Here is a 15601-nt window from a genome sequence, read left to right as displayed (position 1 = left end):
AGCAGGACGACGGGGGGATTGCCGGGCCCTCCTCTGCCCCAGCCCCTGGATGAGCCCTGCTGGCAAGCAGGGGAGTGAGGATTAGCTCAGGGCAGGCAGTGAGGGTAAAGGGTCAGGAAAGTACTCATCTCCTTTATTGAACAGCCTCGGGGCCACCTTTGCACTGACCAGGCAGCCAGAGGAGGAGAAAGCGGGCAGGCGGCGGGGGTCAGGGAGGCGCACACCCTCATTTCCAGTCCTTGAAGAATTGCTTGAAGATGGGACTCTCGCGGCCCTGGGGCAGAATCTCCACCTGCAGGAAGACCGGGGGAGAAGTCTAGCCCACAAGGTTCCACCAGGCAAGGCCAGAGCAGAGCCATGGAGCAGGGTGTCGGGTGCCAGGCCTGAGTCCACATGGCCGCCCAGGCCACGGATGCTCCTGGCCAAGAAATAAGCCAAGAGATAGGACATAGCTAAGAAAACAAATGGCTTCAAGCACTTGGGTGCACAGTCCGAGAGATGCAGCTGTCATCTCTGAGCCTAATCAGCTCCCCTTGGAATGACTCGTGGAGTCACCGTGCTGGGGCAACAGGGGCAGGACGAGCCGGAGACCAGGGCCCAGAGGAGGCGCGCAAGCTGCCCACACCAGGCTCTCTGGGCTGCCAGAGGAGGGCTGCCCAACGTCCCTCAGAAAACTGTATACTTTTGGGCACCTGGGTGTCTCAGTCAGCTGAGCATCTGACTCTTGGTTTCCGCTCGGGTCATGATCTCAGGGTCATGAGATAGAGCCCGCACTGAGCAGAGTCCGCTGCTCTCCTTCCCTCTCTCCCTCTGCCCCTCCTCCATCACGCTCGTGCGTGAGCTCTCTCTCTCAGATAAATAAATCTTTTTAAAAGGAAAAGAAAACACCATGTACTTTTAAATGTTGAAGGATTAAAAGGGCTTTCAACCTGGAGGGGCCCGTAGGGAGGCCTGACTGTTCCTGACTGTGCCCAAGGATTTCCAGCCCTTCTTGTCCGGTCTGCAGGTTAGGAGGTCACAGGAAGAGCCCCAGGAGGGGGAGGGGGGTACCCAGCGTCTCCTCACCTGAGTGTTGGGGGCATATCGCATGCGGGAGATGAAGTCCTCGGCGACTTGGAGAGCCGCCTGCCGCTCCTTCTCGTTAGCTTTTCGCCCTGGATCAATCGGAAGGGGAATTTTTTAAAAAGAGTGGGGACCCTCTCTAGCCTACATCCCCTTTTCTCAAGGAAAGTGAAGGTGAGGGCGGTCCATAGATAGCTGGCAGCTTCTCAAATAAATGGACCAGGAGGTGCTAAGATGCCGAGGAGTCTGGAGGTGTGAAGTCAGGCCTGGAGACTTCTCCCAACCCGGCAGCTCCAAATGGGATGGAAGCTCTTCTTTCTGCCTGCTCTAATCGAAACCTTCTGCTCGGACCAGGGCCCCATGGATGCTCAAAGTTAGTGTTCCCCGTGGCACGAGACTCTAAAGTTGAGAGCCCCATCCCAGGACACCTTGCCGCTGGAGTCTGTCAACTGTACTGTTGACGAGGATCAACAAGTATCAAGCCTTTTGTGTAAACCTAAATAGGACAAAAGGGTGTGATTTATCATTACCTCACTCCCATGACGCCAGAGCTTATAAAAAGCAAGACCATACAGTTATCCATCCCCTCCTGTGGGCAATCCCATTGGTGCAAGGTGTGCTCCAGGTAAGGCAAGATACTTTTCTTGCTAGCTCCCAATTTTCTTGTTTTTGTTTGTTTTTCTTCTCTGGTTTCTCTTTCCAAAATGATTTGGTTCTTTGCTTGGGGTTAAATTCCCTTCCATGGGCATGTGGGAACCCCTCAAGCTCGGAACTGGTTCCATGGGAAAAGTACCTTGTGGCAAGAGGGGAAAGGCAGCCCCAGTGCCCAGTCCCCCACCGTCCCCGCCCCAGCTCACGGAAAGCAAGGAGAGCAGCTCCTTGCTGCTCTGGCCCTTCCCCGAGCCCGGAGTGTTACTTGCCAGTAGCAGCTACCCTGGGACCGCCTAATCCCTCCCCATCTTCCGCACCAGGCTAGGGCTGCGGGTTTCTCTTGGCTTTGGTTGCCCCCACAAATATTTACTGAGCAAATGCTATTTCACCACAACACTGGAGATGATATTGTTCCTGCTCTTGGGAAGGTTATAATCTGGTCAGGGAGGTAAGACACACTCAAGAAAAGAGAAGCATGGAGAAAGAGGTTCCCAGGGTCAGTTGGAGACTCAGAGCTTTGTTTCAACATTTTTGGAGTTAAACCAAGCAAACAAGCTTGTACACAACAGTGTTTCTATTTCCAGCCAATACAATTTCTTGGGAAAAACAAGTTCTACTAGTTCATTACCCAGGGCACCAAGTGAGATTTAATTTATCTAAAATTTCTGTCATACCCCAAGGCAGAATGGCAAGACTGGGGTCCCAGCAGCCCTGAAGGCCTAGGGGTGCTCTAGGACAGCAGTCCCCAAAATGTGATCCTGGACCAGCAGCAAGGCCTGGGAACCAGTTAGATATGCAAATTTGGGGGTCTGTCCAGCCATCCATTCTAACAAGCCCTCTGGTGATTCTAAGGCTTGCTGATACTTCAGAATCCTTGCCTGGAATTTAGGGGTGGGAACAGCAAAGAGAAAGGCTCAGCAGCTCCCTAAGGCTGCTTTTGAAAGCAATCAGGCAGGCTGAGCCCCGCAGTGGGAAGCATGCCCAGTTCTGAGCAGCTGCAGGGGCTCAGGCTAGAATGGAGAAGCCATGTGTACCTTTCCAGATGTAGATCTTGCCACAGAGCCCGTTGTCCAGCACGAAGCAGTCATCAGACAGCAGCAGTTCAAGGGCAAAGGGACTGGAGTCGGCCACCTTGGTCAGGTTCATCTGTCCGGTGGCATCGGAGACCTGGGGGAGGATGGGCAGTGCCAGATCCTAACCTCCGCCCCTAGACCACAGCCCCCATGGTCTCCACTCAGGCCCCAGCCCAAGGAGCGGAGAGGAGACTGGGCACACCAACCCTCGTGTCACCCTCAGTCACTGCAGCGCCAAGGCCCTGCATCCATCTGGAAATTAAGTGGACTCCAAATTACAAATGAATGCAAAGAACCCAAAAAAGTAAAGCTCAGCATTGGTTTCACACTTCCTTTTCCAAGAATGGGGGGAAGCAAAGTGGTCTTTATCTCCTCAGAAGGGCTGGGCATCCATCCGTTTCCCATCCTCACCTCACTAGGAGCCCCGCATAAGCCACCCTGTTGCGTGGCCCAACCTTCCCCAGGCTTCCCCCTCTCCCCTCAGCATACCCTGCCCCGGCCCAGGGCAGGCCCAGAGTGCCCACCTTATACAGAGCTGCGGCCTGGGCGTTTGTCTGGTCAGCTGTGAGGTCTTCCTCAGGGTTGCCCTCCTTCAGAGCTGGCTTGGGGCCCAGGACCTAGAGGGCCACAGCAGGCCAGGTTTCCAGGGACTCCTGGGCATCTGCCCCAGACCTTCCCAACCCATCATGCCTGAGGCTACCGTGTCTGGGGGAGGCAAACCGTGTCCTGCACAAGGGCACCCAGCAGAGGCAAGTGAGGGCTGGGTCCAGCCCAGTCCACCTGCCATAGCACTGGTCCACCCACCCAGAGGGGCGCTTTATTCTGAATCACACCAGGGCACCCTGTGAGAAGCCACAGCCCTAAGCAGTACTCCCAGACCATCCATCCCCACCCCCACCTTCCTCCCCCCAGCTTCTCCTGGCTGCCCACCTCAACGTCCCCCCACCTGGATCATCTCGGCGGGCTCTTCCCCATCCGTGACGATCTCCACCTGGGCCTTGCCCTGCCGCTCACTGTCCCGGATGGCCAGGGCCAGGTCCCGTGCCTTGTTGCGCTCCAGGATGTTGGACTTGCCACCACACCAGGCGAAGATGTTCTGGAGGGAAGTGGGGAGGCTCAGCTGTCTGCATCCAGCCGGCATCCAGCCTGTTTTGTGCGTGTATGTGTGTGCGGGGAGGGGGGGTGTCCTGAAGAACAGCCCCTGGGGGCAAGACCATCTAAGACAACACAACACTTTTTGCAAGTGTTTTTGTGGCCAGCCTGTGTCCCTCCTGCTTTCCTTTTCTCCACAAGGCTCACCCGCAAATACTTGTAAAGTCTTGATCTTGTCTGTAATCTATCTCCCCTGATTAGGAAGTAAGCTTCACTAGGGCAGGAGCGTTTTGCTTTGCTTTGCTCTGTTCACAGCCGCATGCACAGTACTTAAACAGAGACTGGCACATATCCAGACACGTATTAAATATTGAATGAATGAATGAACGAATGAGTGAGGGAAGGGGTGAATGGCACCCTTGAGCCCCGTATCTCACACCACCACCGGCACCCTGCTGCGCTGGTCGCCTCCCTCCACTCACTACTGCTCACCCTCCTCGCACACTGCCCGAGGCGAGCTTCCTGCCTGGAGCCTTCAGTACAAGGTACCATCCAGACTCCTCCAACAGTCTCAGGACCTGGGTCTCAGGCTCCGCAACAATTTTCGCTCCCACAGCTCCTGGCCCCACTCAGGGTTCCAGCCCAGCTAGTCCCCTCCCTGCCGTCAGCATGTGTTTCTGCACCTCTCCCCCTTCAGTGCCTTAGCTTCACCTCGCCTGTCCCTTCACCGGGAGAGGCAAGTCCCCCCTTCGTGAGGGTCTAGTCAGATGGCTCCTGCCTGGGACAGTGGCATCAGCGCCCGCTAGAGGGAGCCCTCCCGGCCCCAAGTACCCTCAGCTCAGGTCCTGCCTCTCCGAGTCCTCATTGCATCCCAGGGAGCATTACAGCAGGTGACAGGCCTGTGTGGGCTGCCTTCCCAGGGCAAGCCATTTGTGGTCCCCGGGGCAGGCTCCGAGTAGGCACCAGAGACTCACTGAGTGAATGGCTGAGCGGACAAATGAACAAGAGGTCTGGCTGGAGTGACCTCGAAGTTACAAAGGCTCCAAGAGGAGGAGACGGTGGGCTGCCGTGTTAGAGACCCTGGCTAGACGGCAGAGGCAGGTTTCTGCCTTTCTGAATGTAAATTGTTTTCTAAAGGCTGGAGCGGCTTCTCTCCCGCTCCCTGGCACTCTTAAAAGCCGGGTGCCCACATGGCGCTCAGCCCCGCCGGCCTGCTCACCTGGCCCAGGTCCAGGATGAAGCAGTCCCCGGTGTTGAAGCTGTCCCAGCTCAGTGCCCGCTCGGTGGCCCGGATGTTCTTCTTCCCCTTCACCTGGTACAGTTTCCTGATGGCAGCTGGAGCGGCCCCAGGGGAGGTCTTGTGAAATGCTGACTCCACTCCGCCCTCCTGCAGCCCAGACCAGCCAACTTTAGCGGGCTGATGGAAGGCCCCCAGCCTTCCACAGCCCCTGCCAGCGGGGGATGGGTGGAAAATGGGGAGGACCCAGGCCTGAGGGTGCCTGGGCCTCCTGCAGGGTGAGAACTGGCTGGAAGGAGGAGCGGCTTAGAGAGAAGCCACAGGCTAAGGGTGCCAGAAGGAGGGCTCTGACCTGGTACTTGAGGCCACGTGGGAAGTAGCTCATGAAGAGGTCGGACTCATTGCCCTGCACCTCTCGGTGCTGCACGGGCCGCTCCCCCAGCAGGGTGTTGAGATGCACAGCCAGCACAGCACAGGCCCCCTGCTCGTCCCGGGAGGACTGCTGGCCTGCAGGGACGGGGAGGGGCAGGCAAGGCCCATGAGACTAGTGGGAGCCCCAGCTCCCGCCAGGACCACACCCCCAGCTCGGCCCACAGCCTCCTTACCTATCCACAGGTGCAGGTGGGACAGCTCTTCCGGGCCATTGTGCAGCACGAGGTAGGAGTCCCCCGAGAAGAAGATGCCCTGGTTCTCACGTGCTACAGGCACTGGCTTCAGTTTCTCCACCCGCCATACATGCAGGCCGGGATCCTGCACCGAGGCTGGGAACGGAGAGCCGCTGCAGGAGGGAAGCGGGGGATGGTGGTGGCCAGGGCCCAGGAGGAGTGGGCCCAAGCAGACACCGGGGAGGACTGGGGCGGGCAGGGGACTGTGGTGTGGGCATGAGGGAAGCTGTGAGGAGGGCAGCCCTTGAGGCGGAAGAAGGGGAGAAGGGAAAGGGGATGGGGCATATAGCCTACCTCTGGGGGAGGCGTGTGTACATACTGTTTCTGGTTCTGGAAAGACAGAAGAAGCCGTTATGATTACAAATGTTATGACAACCACCCTTCACATTGGTCTGGGGAGGCCCTTCCAGGTGTCAAATGCTATCATATTCATTAACAACTTCATTGCAAGAGCCCAAGAGATTACCCTGGCTCCATTATGCAGGCAAAGACACTGAGGCTCAGAAAATCAAAGTCCAAAGCCACAAAGCTTGTGAGTGGGTAGTGAAAACTAGATTTCTGACTCCTGGGCCAATGTCTTTCTCTTGTTGTGACCTCTCAGCCATACCTCTCCTCTGCTTCCAGACCCCTAACTCTGGTCCTTATACGAGACTGACTGACATACAGCTCTTTAAGCAATAACTGCTTATATTAGAAAAGTCAAAAATCAATAACTTAAGTTCCCACCATAACAACGCCAGAGAAGGAAAAGCAAATTAAACCCAAAATAATCAGAAGAAACGAAACAATAAAAATAAGAGTAGAAATCAATAGAAATAAAAAATATATATGGAGAGAAAATCAATGAAGCTGTTTTTTCTTTAAGATTTTATTTATTTATTGGACAGACAGAGAGCACAAGTAGGCAGAGAGGCAGGCAGAGAGAGAGGGGGGAAGCAGGCTCCCTGCTGAGCAGAGAGCCCGATGTGGGGCTCAATCCCAGAACCCTGGCATCATGACCGGAGCCTAAGGCAGAGGCTTTAACCCACTGAGCCACCCAGGCGCCCCAAGAAGCTGGTTTTTGAAAAAAATCAATAAAACTGATGAGCCTTTAAACAAACTGATTAGAAAAAAGAAAAGACACAAATTTCCAATTCTGAAATAAGAGAGATGATTCACTACAGATTCTACAAATATTAAAAGGACAAAGAGAATATTACAAAAACTTACACCAATATATTCAACAACATATATGAAATGGGAAAATTCCTTGAAGGAGATAAATTATGAAAGTTCAATCAAGAAATGCAATTGAATTCTAGAATCAGGTATACCCTAATTTTCTTTTCTATAATATATTTATCTTGTTTTTTATATCAGGATAATGCTGGTGGCATAGAATGAATTGGGAAGATTCTCTCCTATTTTCTGGAAAATAGAATCGGTACTTCGTCTTCTTTAAATTTTTGGTAGAATGTACCACGTCTTGGGGGTCGCTTGGGTGGCTCACTGGAGCATCCAACTCTTGATTTCAGTTCAGATCATGATCCCAGGGTCCTGGGATTGAACCCCAGGTGGGGTTCCCTGCCCAGCATGGAGTTTGCTTCTCCCTTTCCCTCTCTTTCAAAGAAAGAAAGGAAGAATGAAAAAAAAAATAAATAATTGGGGCGCCTGGGTGGCTCAGTGGGTTAAAGCCTCTGCCTTCGGCTCAGGTCATGATCCCAGAGTCCTGGGATCGAGCCCCACATCAGGCTCTCTGCTCTGCAGGGAGCCTGCTTCCTCCTCTCTCTCTGCCTGCCTCTCTGCCTAGTTGTGATTTCTCTCTGTCAAATAAATAAAAAATATTTTTAAAAAAAAATAAATAAATAATGTACCATGACTTGGAATTAGAGGCAGAGGGTTAAGTACAAATTCAATTTCTTTAATAGAAGGACCTTGAGGGACTGAGGAAATTTTTTCTCCCCCACACCTCAAATGTCATGTTATTCTATAGGTCACTGAGAGCAATCTTTTTTGGACAAGTTACTCCGGAGCGAAATGGTAAAGGCAAATATTTCAAAAATATATACATTTTTTCTAAAAATCAGCAAATGCAATAGCTACAGCTTCACTCACCATCTGTTTCCTATGTTCCTATTACTACACAGCTTCTTTTTTTCTTTTTTGGCTTAAAATGCACAGCCCACACTAGCCAGCACTATAACACAATTCACGCTGTGCAGGTGAACAGCATCTGTTACTCAGGGTAAGGGCCTGGGGAATTTCAGGGTGAAGGGACAAACGGGCCATAAGGAGCTTTTTGGGGCCTGGGGGAGCAGGAAGGGTGAAGAGCCATCCTTAGGGGCTGGGCAGGAGAGCAGAGGGTGTTGGGTCTGAGCAGAAAACGGAGGGAAAACAGGAGCAGTGGTAACGGCTGTCAAAAACCACGGGAATCATGACTTCTTTTCCATTCCTAAGTCACAGCAGAGCTGAAGGCATTGTTTGGAATCACTCTTTCCCAAAGCAGAAGGCAATGAGGGGAAATTTGGGGGAGGGAACCTTTAATGTTCCTCCATTCCACAGAAGGTCACATGCTTGCCCACATCCCTTGCCACAGGCCGCTCAGCCTGTGACTCAGGTCTGAAATGGCGGGGCGGCTGTCCCATGCCCCAGCAAGTAGGGAGAGATAGTGTGGACAAGAGGGCCAATTGTTAGCTTTACTATTTTTCCTTTTCTGTCCCTGACCCGAGAGCTCGGGCCATACCTCAGAAGCAGGCAGCCCCGCATCGGAACTACGGGTCTCCGGGACCCACTTGGCCACCTGCTTCTTCATCATCCTCCCTGCCTGTTAAAATTAGCTTGGGATCTTATAAAAACACAGCTGCCCAGCCCCAAGCCTGGAGATTTTGATCACAGAGGTGTGGAGTGGGGCCTGTGCATCTGCATTTTGAACATACGTTCCAGGTGACTCTCTGTGGCCCCTTAACTGGCCAGAAAGGCATCTCACACCTGCCTGTACATTAGAATCATCGAGCTCAAAAAAAAAAAAAAAAAAAAATCCCAGTGTCCAGGCCACACATCAGAACAGTTGAAATCAGAGTTCCCGTGGTGGAGCCGGGATGGAGGGCGCGTGTGAGAAGTCCCAGGGAGACTCTAAAGTTCAGGTCGGGGCGGGAACACCTGCCATCCCATCAGATGCCTGCCCCTTGGCCTCCTGCTCCAGGGGCCATCAGACACCTCTCCCTTCCAGCGGCTCAGCCCAAGCCCACAGCAGCTTGAGCTTTCCCAGTGTGCACACCCACCCTCAAGTCCGGTGAAGCCCCACCACCCTCCAGGCCCAGACCAAACCCCAGCTGTCCAATGAGCCTGCCAGGACGTTCAGCAGCCTCAGGCTTTTCCGGGAGCACTCTCACTCGGGATCAGATACTCCAGTCTCTACCTGCATGCTGTCTGTTAGGATGATCTGACAGCTTCCCGTCTCAGCCAGAGCCGCAGACTCGACTGACACTCCTGTGTTCCTACAACAGCCCATGACAGACTCCATGCAATTCCATACAAAGTCTGCACTGGGAGCTTGGCACTGGGCAGAGTGATGGTGGGGGCACAGAAATGAGAAAGAACAACCCACGTCTCATGGTCTATCTGAAGGAGGCAGAGCAGTAGGGAGCCATCACACCCAGTGGCGCCACAAACTTCCCCTAGGTGGGGAATGTCTCAGAATCACAGATGTCAGCGTTAGAAGGGGCCTAAATAGTTATCTAATCCTGCTCCACACCTGCCTCCCAACACATGCCCATATGTACACAGTGCAGGAATCTCTTCTACAGCATCCCTCACCATCCTCCTCTTGCACACTTCTGGTGATGGGGAACTCACCACCTCACAGGACAGCCTCTTCCATAAATATCTCTTACCTTAAAACCTTTGCTTCTTCCCACTCTCGGAGTACTTTGAGTTATGGATCTGCCTACCTCCCCTACTAGGCTATAAAGGCCCTTTGGGCAGAGGCAGTATTTTGCCTCTCTGAACATAACTAGAACTTGAAGGGGAGCAAAATATATCACCCCAAAATAAGCCTCTTTGGCATGTTGATTATTTTAAACCGGCTATTTTTTTTTAAAGATTTTATTTATTCATTTGACAGACAGAGATCACAAGTAGGCAGAGAGGCAGGCGGAGAGAGATGGAGAAGCAGGCTCCCTGCTGAGCAGAGAGCCCAATGCGTGACTCGATCCCAGGACTCTGGGATCATGACCCAAGCCGAAGGCAGAGGCTTTAACCCACTGAGCCACCCAGGCACACTAAACCGGCTATTTTTAAGAAGCAGCAGACACAGGTAACATTCTGAAAAACAAGTAGAAGTTGCTCTTGGTAAGAGACATTTACACTTATAAGGGAAATCTCCCTTGGTAAGGGTGTCTCCCCACAGCAGAAGGAAGGGAGGGGGGATGATGTAGCAACTTATCAAAGGGGGAAGCAGCCACTTAAATCTTCATAACAATCTTTCCCTTGTTCACTATGCCTTTCCTGGTAACCTCCCGTAACTTACCCCCAACATCTTTTTTCTGTAACATAAGATGGTATTTAATGGTATTTCTAATGGCTTCAACAATTTCGGGGTGTTTTCCTGGGTCTCTCCCAAGTGTACAGGAGGTATACATGTGATTAAACTCTGTTTTTCTCCTGTTAATCTGTCTTGTATCAACTTACTAGACCAGAATCTAGAAGGGAAGAAGGGAAAACATTTCTGCCGCTATAAACCCCATCCTGTGCTGGGCACCCTGCGGGCGCTCAGAGAACATACAAGATACACAGGACTTGGTGGGACTGAGATTCCGAGAGCAGCGGGAGCCCGAGAGAGCACGGGATTTCACAGGCTGGGACAGGTTGCAACAGCCCTAGAGCCAGAAAGCCGAGGCTGGGGAATCCAGTCAGACTGTCCTGAGGCCAGGGGTGGGGGAGGGTGCCCACGGGCTTGGCCCTCCAACAGCTCTGACTTCCTTAGGATCCCACCTTTGAGGACAGCCTGGGGGGCCTGGGGAGGCGGAGGGGTCTCTGTGATGCAGACCGCAATGCTTGACAACTGTCCGAACAGCTGTCCCTGCTGCCCTCCTGTGCTATCTCCACCCTCCTCAGACACTGACTCTTGATCCGAACAGGTCCCTTCACTTCATGGTCCGTTTGCCTCTAGTTGTGAAATGAAACAGCCCTACCTCACTCCTCAGGAAAGGGTGGTGGGGTGAGCGTCAACACTAGAAATGAGAGCAGGCCCCCCCAGCCTGGGACACGGCATTCCTGGGGGGAACTGGGTCCAGAGGCCTCGCCTGGGAACTCCCTAGCTAGTGCTCTTTCCCCTGACACCAAGTGGAGCTTCTACTCTTTCCCTCCTCCACCTTTCCCTCCCTCCTCCTCTCCTTCTCCTACCCCAGGCTCCGGACCAGACCCTCGGCTGAGGTCTCACTGAATTTACAAAATAATGGGCTGTGCTACAGTTTGAATTCAAATGCTCTGCCCTCTCCCCCAACCACTGCAGCCCACCGGTCTACAATCAGGCCAGTCCAGTCTCAGGGACCCGCATCCTCAAACCTGTCAGGATATCCGCACCTCCTCTCCGGCCAGCCAGGGCACACCTGACCCAGCATTGGGTCCTCAGTATCCTGGGCACAACCTGCCCTCCTCCGGGGCAGCCGTGGGGCTCCAGACAGATCATAAATGTACCTGGAGCCTGGCACAAAGCTGCAAGGACAGCGGGCTGGGGGACACCAGTCCGGGACAAAGCGGCTTCCAGAAACGTGAGTCTCTGTTTCCAGACCCTGGTAGCCAGCCCTCCCCTGCCGGCGTTAGAGGGTCCCAGGCAGAAGTCCCAGGGGCCGGCTCTCCCTCACCCACCCAGCCACTTTCACCTTTCCGCAGCGCTCCTTCCTGGCACTTCTGCTTTTCAGATTCTTCCTCCCAGCCCGCCCCACCCAGCTTCTCACTTCCCGAGGTCCAGGGCCGGGCTGCCCCGCCTGCCCCGCCCACCTGCCCCGCCTGGCTCCACCCCTGCCCCCGTGGAGCCTGGTCCCCTCCCGCCCGGGGGCTCAGTGCTGAGGGGCCAGCCGGCCTCAATGGAGGAGGGGCAGCACTGGGGCCCAGCAGGGGATGCCGCCAGCCTGGCTTCTTGCTGGCACCCGGGGGGGGGGGGGGGGGGGGCATGGGGTGCTAAAGTCCACTCCGGATTGGGGGGGGTTCCCCATAGTGGCCTCAGTGGGCTGCAGGCCAGGGTAACCTCTGAGTCTGGGATCTGCGAGGAGAGCCCCACGAAAGCTACCACACTCACCGGCCGCGGGCGGACCTCTCTGCTAGCCCCTGCCTCGGCTGGGTTAGTCATATTTCCTGGGTGGGGTCACTGCCTCTGCAGTGACTTTTTCCTCCTCCCCCAGACTTGTCTTTCTCCTTGCCCTGAATGCACACATTTGATTTTTTTTTTTTTAAAGCTCACTAATGAGGAGTGTCTGGGTTCTAGAAAATATTCTTTGCTGTGCCCTGCATTCAAAACGTCTCCTGAGTCTACCCTGGGTCATCTTCTCGTTCACCAGATGTTTACTGACACACAGTCCTGGCACTGGCCACTCTGAAGGAGAGCAATAAAAGGAAGGGTGGTTTGGGGCACTTGGCTGGCTCAGTGGGTAGAGCATGCGACTCATGATCTCGGGGCTGTGAGTTGGAGCCCCACATGGGTGTATAGCCTACTTAAAAAAAAAAAAAGGGAGTGGTTGTCTCAAGCCAGGAGCCATCTTGGCTGCATCACATCACAGGACCCTGCCGCTAGTCTGGCCAGCTTGCTTGCACACTTTCTAGAGGAGGAGACTGAGGCCCTATGAGCAGAAGTGGCATGCCTACGGTCCTGTGCGACCAGACGCAGGTCACACAGGAATGGGAGGCAGGGAGAGTGTAAGGGGGGAAGCTGCCATTTCTTTCTGAATCCATGCAGAGGGATGCAGAGTCTGCATGAGATCCAGGAGAAAGTGAGCGCCCAGTTACTCAGTCACACATGCAGCTCTCAGGACTCGGGCCTGCCCTGGCCCAGCGCTGGTCAATAGGCTCGTTAAAGATAAGGCTCAGCCTTTAGAGGCAAGGCCCCACCCAGGGGGCAGCAGTTTAGGCAGAACTAAGACAAATCCACGCGTTAAAATTTCAAGACCAGAGCAAGATGGTAAATTCTATTTGGAGAATGCAGACTAGCTGACATCTGAGTGTCTTCATGGTCAAACTGCTGGTCTTTTTCTTTTTTAAAGCCCATACCAGTTGGGTGACCTCCCCCATACATCCCTTTTCTTTTTTAAGAAAGAGAGAGAGAGAGAGAGATCACAAGTAGTCAGAGAGGCAGGCAGAGAAAGAGGGGGAAGCAGGCTCCCCGCTGAGCAGAAAGCCTGATGTGTGGCTCCATCCCAAGACCCTGAGATCATGAGCAGAGCAAAAGGCAGAGGCTCAACCCACCCAGGTGCCCCAAACTGCTGGTTTTAAATACAAGGTAATTTAAATACAAGGTAACACCCACAAGAGCCTTGTCCCCACAAGAACCTATGGCTGGGCAGATAACCTGGCAGAGTAGAAAGAGCTGAATAGTTTGACTACTTACTTGCTGTGTTTAATCTGGAGCCTCACCGTACCCAGTCTGTAAGAGGTTAGAAAGATAAAGGCAAAGGTTAAATGAGATCATAAAATTAACAAATATAGGGGCACTTGGGTGGCTCAGTCATTAAGTGTCTACCTTCGGCTCGGGTCATGATCCCAGAGTCCTGGGATCAAGCCCGGCATCGGGCTCCCTGCTCAGTGGGGAGCCTGCTTCTCCCTCTCCCACTGCTGCTCTGCCTGCTTGTGCTCTCTCGCTTTCTCTGTCAAATAAATAAATAAAATCTTTAAAATAAAATTAACAAATAGATGCTTAATAAACTTAGACTTATTTTTCTTCCCAACAAAGAGAATTTAGTAGGGGGACCCCAGTAGGTGTGCTGGGCACCTCAGGAAGTAATGCCCCTGACCCTCCCACCATGAGCTCGCTGTAGCTGGCAGGTGGATGGGAAGTTACACCACACCTCACCGCCTCTTGTCCCCGCCCCTTACTCCTACCCTAGCAAGGTTTACAGATTCTGGTCTGCCCCCCGGGGTAGCTCTTCGGTTCTGTAGTGACTCTGTGCATTATGGAGGACACGGGATGAATGGGAGTTACTGTTCTCCACATTTGAGCCTCACTGGGCGAATGGTGGCCTCATCACCACAAACATGAAATGAGGTTTGCGAATTAAGCGCAAAACAAAAGAGCAGGTCACTCAGCCTGGGAATCCCAAGGCCCTTAGCACTCCATGAGCGACAAAAACATCTGGTAACCAGACTCTAAAACTTTCGTGTGTGTGTGTGTGTGTGTGTGTGTGTGTGTGTGTGTGTGTGTGTGTTTGGTTTGTTTGGTTTTCTTTTAACCAGATTCACATTTTTCCGCTCCCTCCAGGCTGCCCCAGCAGGAATGCTCAGTTTGTCACAGATGGAGTGAAATACAGCATTTCTTTAGCAAGGATCCGCCCTCTCCCGCCTCTCCTTTCAGGAAGGCCCCTCTTTTCGGGAAGCGGAAAGACGTGATATGGCAAGTGTGTGTGCCCCAGAGGAGACGGGGAGCGGAGCGAGAGCCCGGAGGAGGCGTTCCGGGCCAGCAGAGTCCCTCCGACCCCTGTAGCGAAGCCGGGCTCCGGGGGTCAGACCCCAGAGCGCTGCTTGCCTGCCAGCGCCTCGCCGGTAGCTCATGGCCCTGGCTGTGGCCTCCGCCGCCCGGCACGACCCGGGAAGTCAGAGGAAGGGGCCTCGGCGGCCTGAACCGGGTGGGGGCGCTGCTGAGCCGTCCCTCGCCCCTGTTCCTCGCCGGGAGCCAGGGACGCTCACGTGGACCTAGAATTATGGCAGGTACTGACTGGGGAGGCTAACAGCAGCCAGGCCGCGCGGGAAACTCCGCCAAGGATAGCAGTGTCCACAGCCCCAGTCGACCGATAGAGCCTTGGCCTCGCTCAAGCTCTCACGGCTGCTGTCTGTCCCTTGAGTGCCTGCTGCGGACTCAATTACTTTACACACAATGTGGTTCTGTCCTCAGGCCTACTACCCTCATCATTAGGCTTCATGGACAGAGAAGGGTCAGGGAGGCTCAGAGGGGGTGACTTGTCCAGGGGCACATTGCCAGTTCAGCCACGAACCAGATTCTCGCCCAGGCTGGTCTGGCTTCAAAGCCTGGACTAGGGGCACCTGGGTGGCTCAGTGGGTTAAAGCCTCTGCCTTCGGCTCAAGTCATGATCCCGGGGTCCTGGGATCCAGCCCCGCATCAGGCTCTCTGCTCAGCAGGGAGCCTGCTTCCCTCTCTTTCTCTCTGCCTCTCTGCCTACTTGTGATCTCTGACTGTCAAATAAATAAATAAAATCTTTAAAAACAAAACAAAAACAAAGCCTGGACTAGACCTGCAATACCTCCCACCCTTTTCTCCAGAGGAAGACAGGCCAGCCCGTGTTTGCACCAGCCAGCTGGGCCCTCCAGGAAGTGAGTCAGCACAGGGGCCACACTTCCACCCTGGATCCTGAGTGGAGAGTCAGGAGGGGCAGGCAAACCCCAAAAGATGTCAGCTGACAAAACACATTGCGATCAGGATATGGACCTGGCCTCCTGACCCGGTGGTAACAGGACATTGTTCTCCTTTCTTGGAAGCACCTTTAAAACTTTGAACTAGGGGCGCTGGGGTGTCTCAGTGGCTGACTCTTGGTTTCTCCTCAGGTGGTGATTTCATGGGTCATAGAATTGAGCCCCAGGTTGGGCTCCATGCTCAGAGGGGAGTCGGCTGGTGATTCTTT

General features: G+C 53.8%; 1 protein-coding gene across 3 annotated transcripts; it reads right to left on the bottom strand.

Moving 5' to 3' along the window:
• Positions 1–112: 112 nt before the first annotated feature.
• Positions 113–12078, bottom strand: CAPG (capping actin protein, gelsolin like). 3 transcript variants are annotated; one of them, XM_045978971.1, is made up of 10 exons: positions 12058–12078; positions 6075–6110; positions 5721–5893; positions 5468–5622; positions 5098–5265; positions 3733–3882; positions 3311–3403; positions 2748–2880; positions 1066–1154; positions 113–292 (listed from the first exon to the last, which is right to left on the bottom strand). In XM_045978971.1, exons 2-10 carry the CDS (start codon positions 6095–6097, stop codon positions 227–229), a joined length of 1050 nt encoding a protein of 349 aa, XP_045834927.1. In that variant the 5' UTR covers positions 6098–6110; positions 12058–12078; the 3' UTR covers positions 113–226. The 3 variants fall into 3 exon arrangements, with proteins under 3 accessions (XP_045834927.1, XP_045834925.1, XP_045834924.1); XM_045978969.1 differs by lacking the exon at positions 12058–12078 and adding an exon at positions 11642–11730; XM_045978968.1 differs by lacking the exon at positions 12058–12078 and adding an exon at positions 11457–11635.
• Between the last annotated feature and the right edge of the window lie 3523 nt (positions 12079–15601).

This window comes from Meles meles, chromosome 15 (assembly GCF_922984935.1).
Source record: "Meles meles chromosome 15, mMelMel3.1 paternal haplotype, whole genome shotgun sequence".
NCBI classification, from domain to species: Eukaryota; Metazoa; Chordata; class Mammalia; order Carnivora; family Mustelidae; genus Meles; species Meles meles.
Note: the sequence above shows the minus strand (reverse complement) of the source record. Positions and strands in the feature narration are given on the sequence as shown.

Excerpts from the sequence above, each read along its gene's own strand:
- CAPG (XM_045978971.1), bottom strand. The coding sequence starts at position 6,097 with ATGTACACACGCCTCCCCCAGAG. Across the intron at positions 5,894-6,074 it reads TACACACGCCTCCCCCAGAG|CGGCTCTCCGTTCCCAGCCT; the intron begins GTAGGCTATATG and ends TCCCTCCTGCAG. Across the intron at positions 5,623-5,720 it reads CCACCTGCACCTGTGGATAG|GCCAGCAGTCCTCCCGGGAC; the intron begins GTAAGGAGGCTG and ends CCGTCCCTGCAG.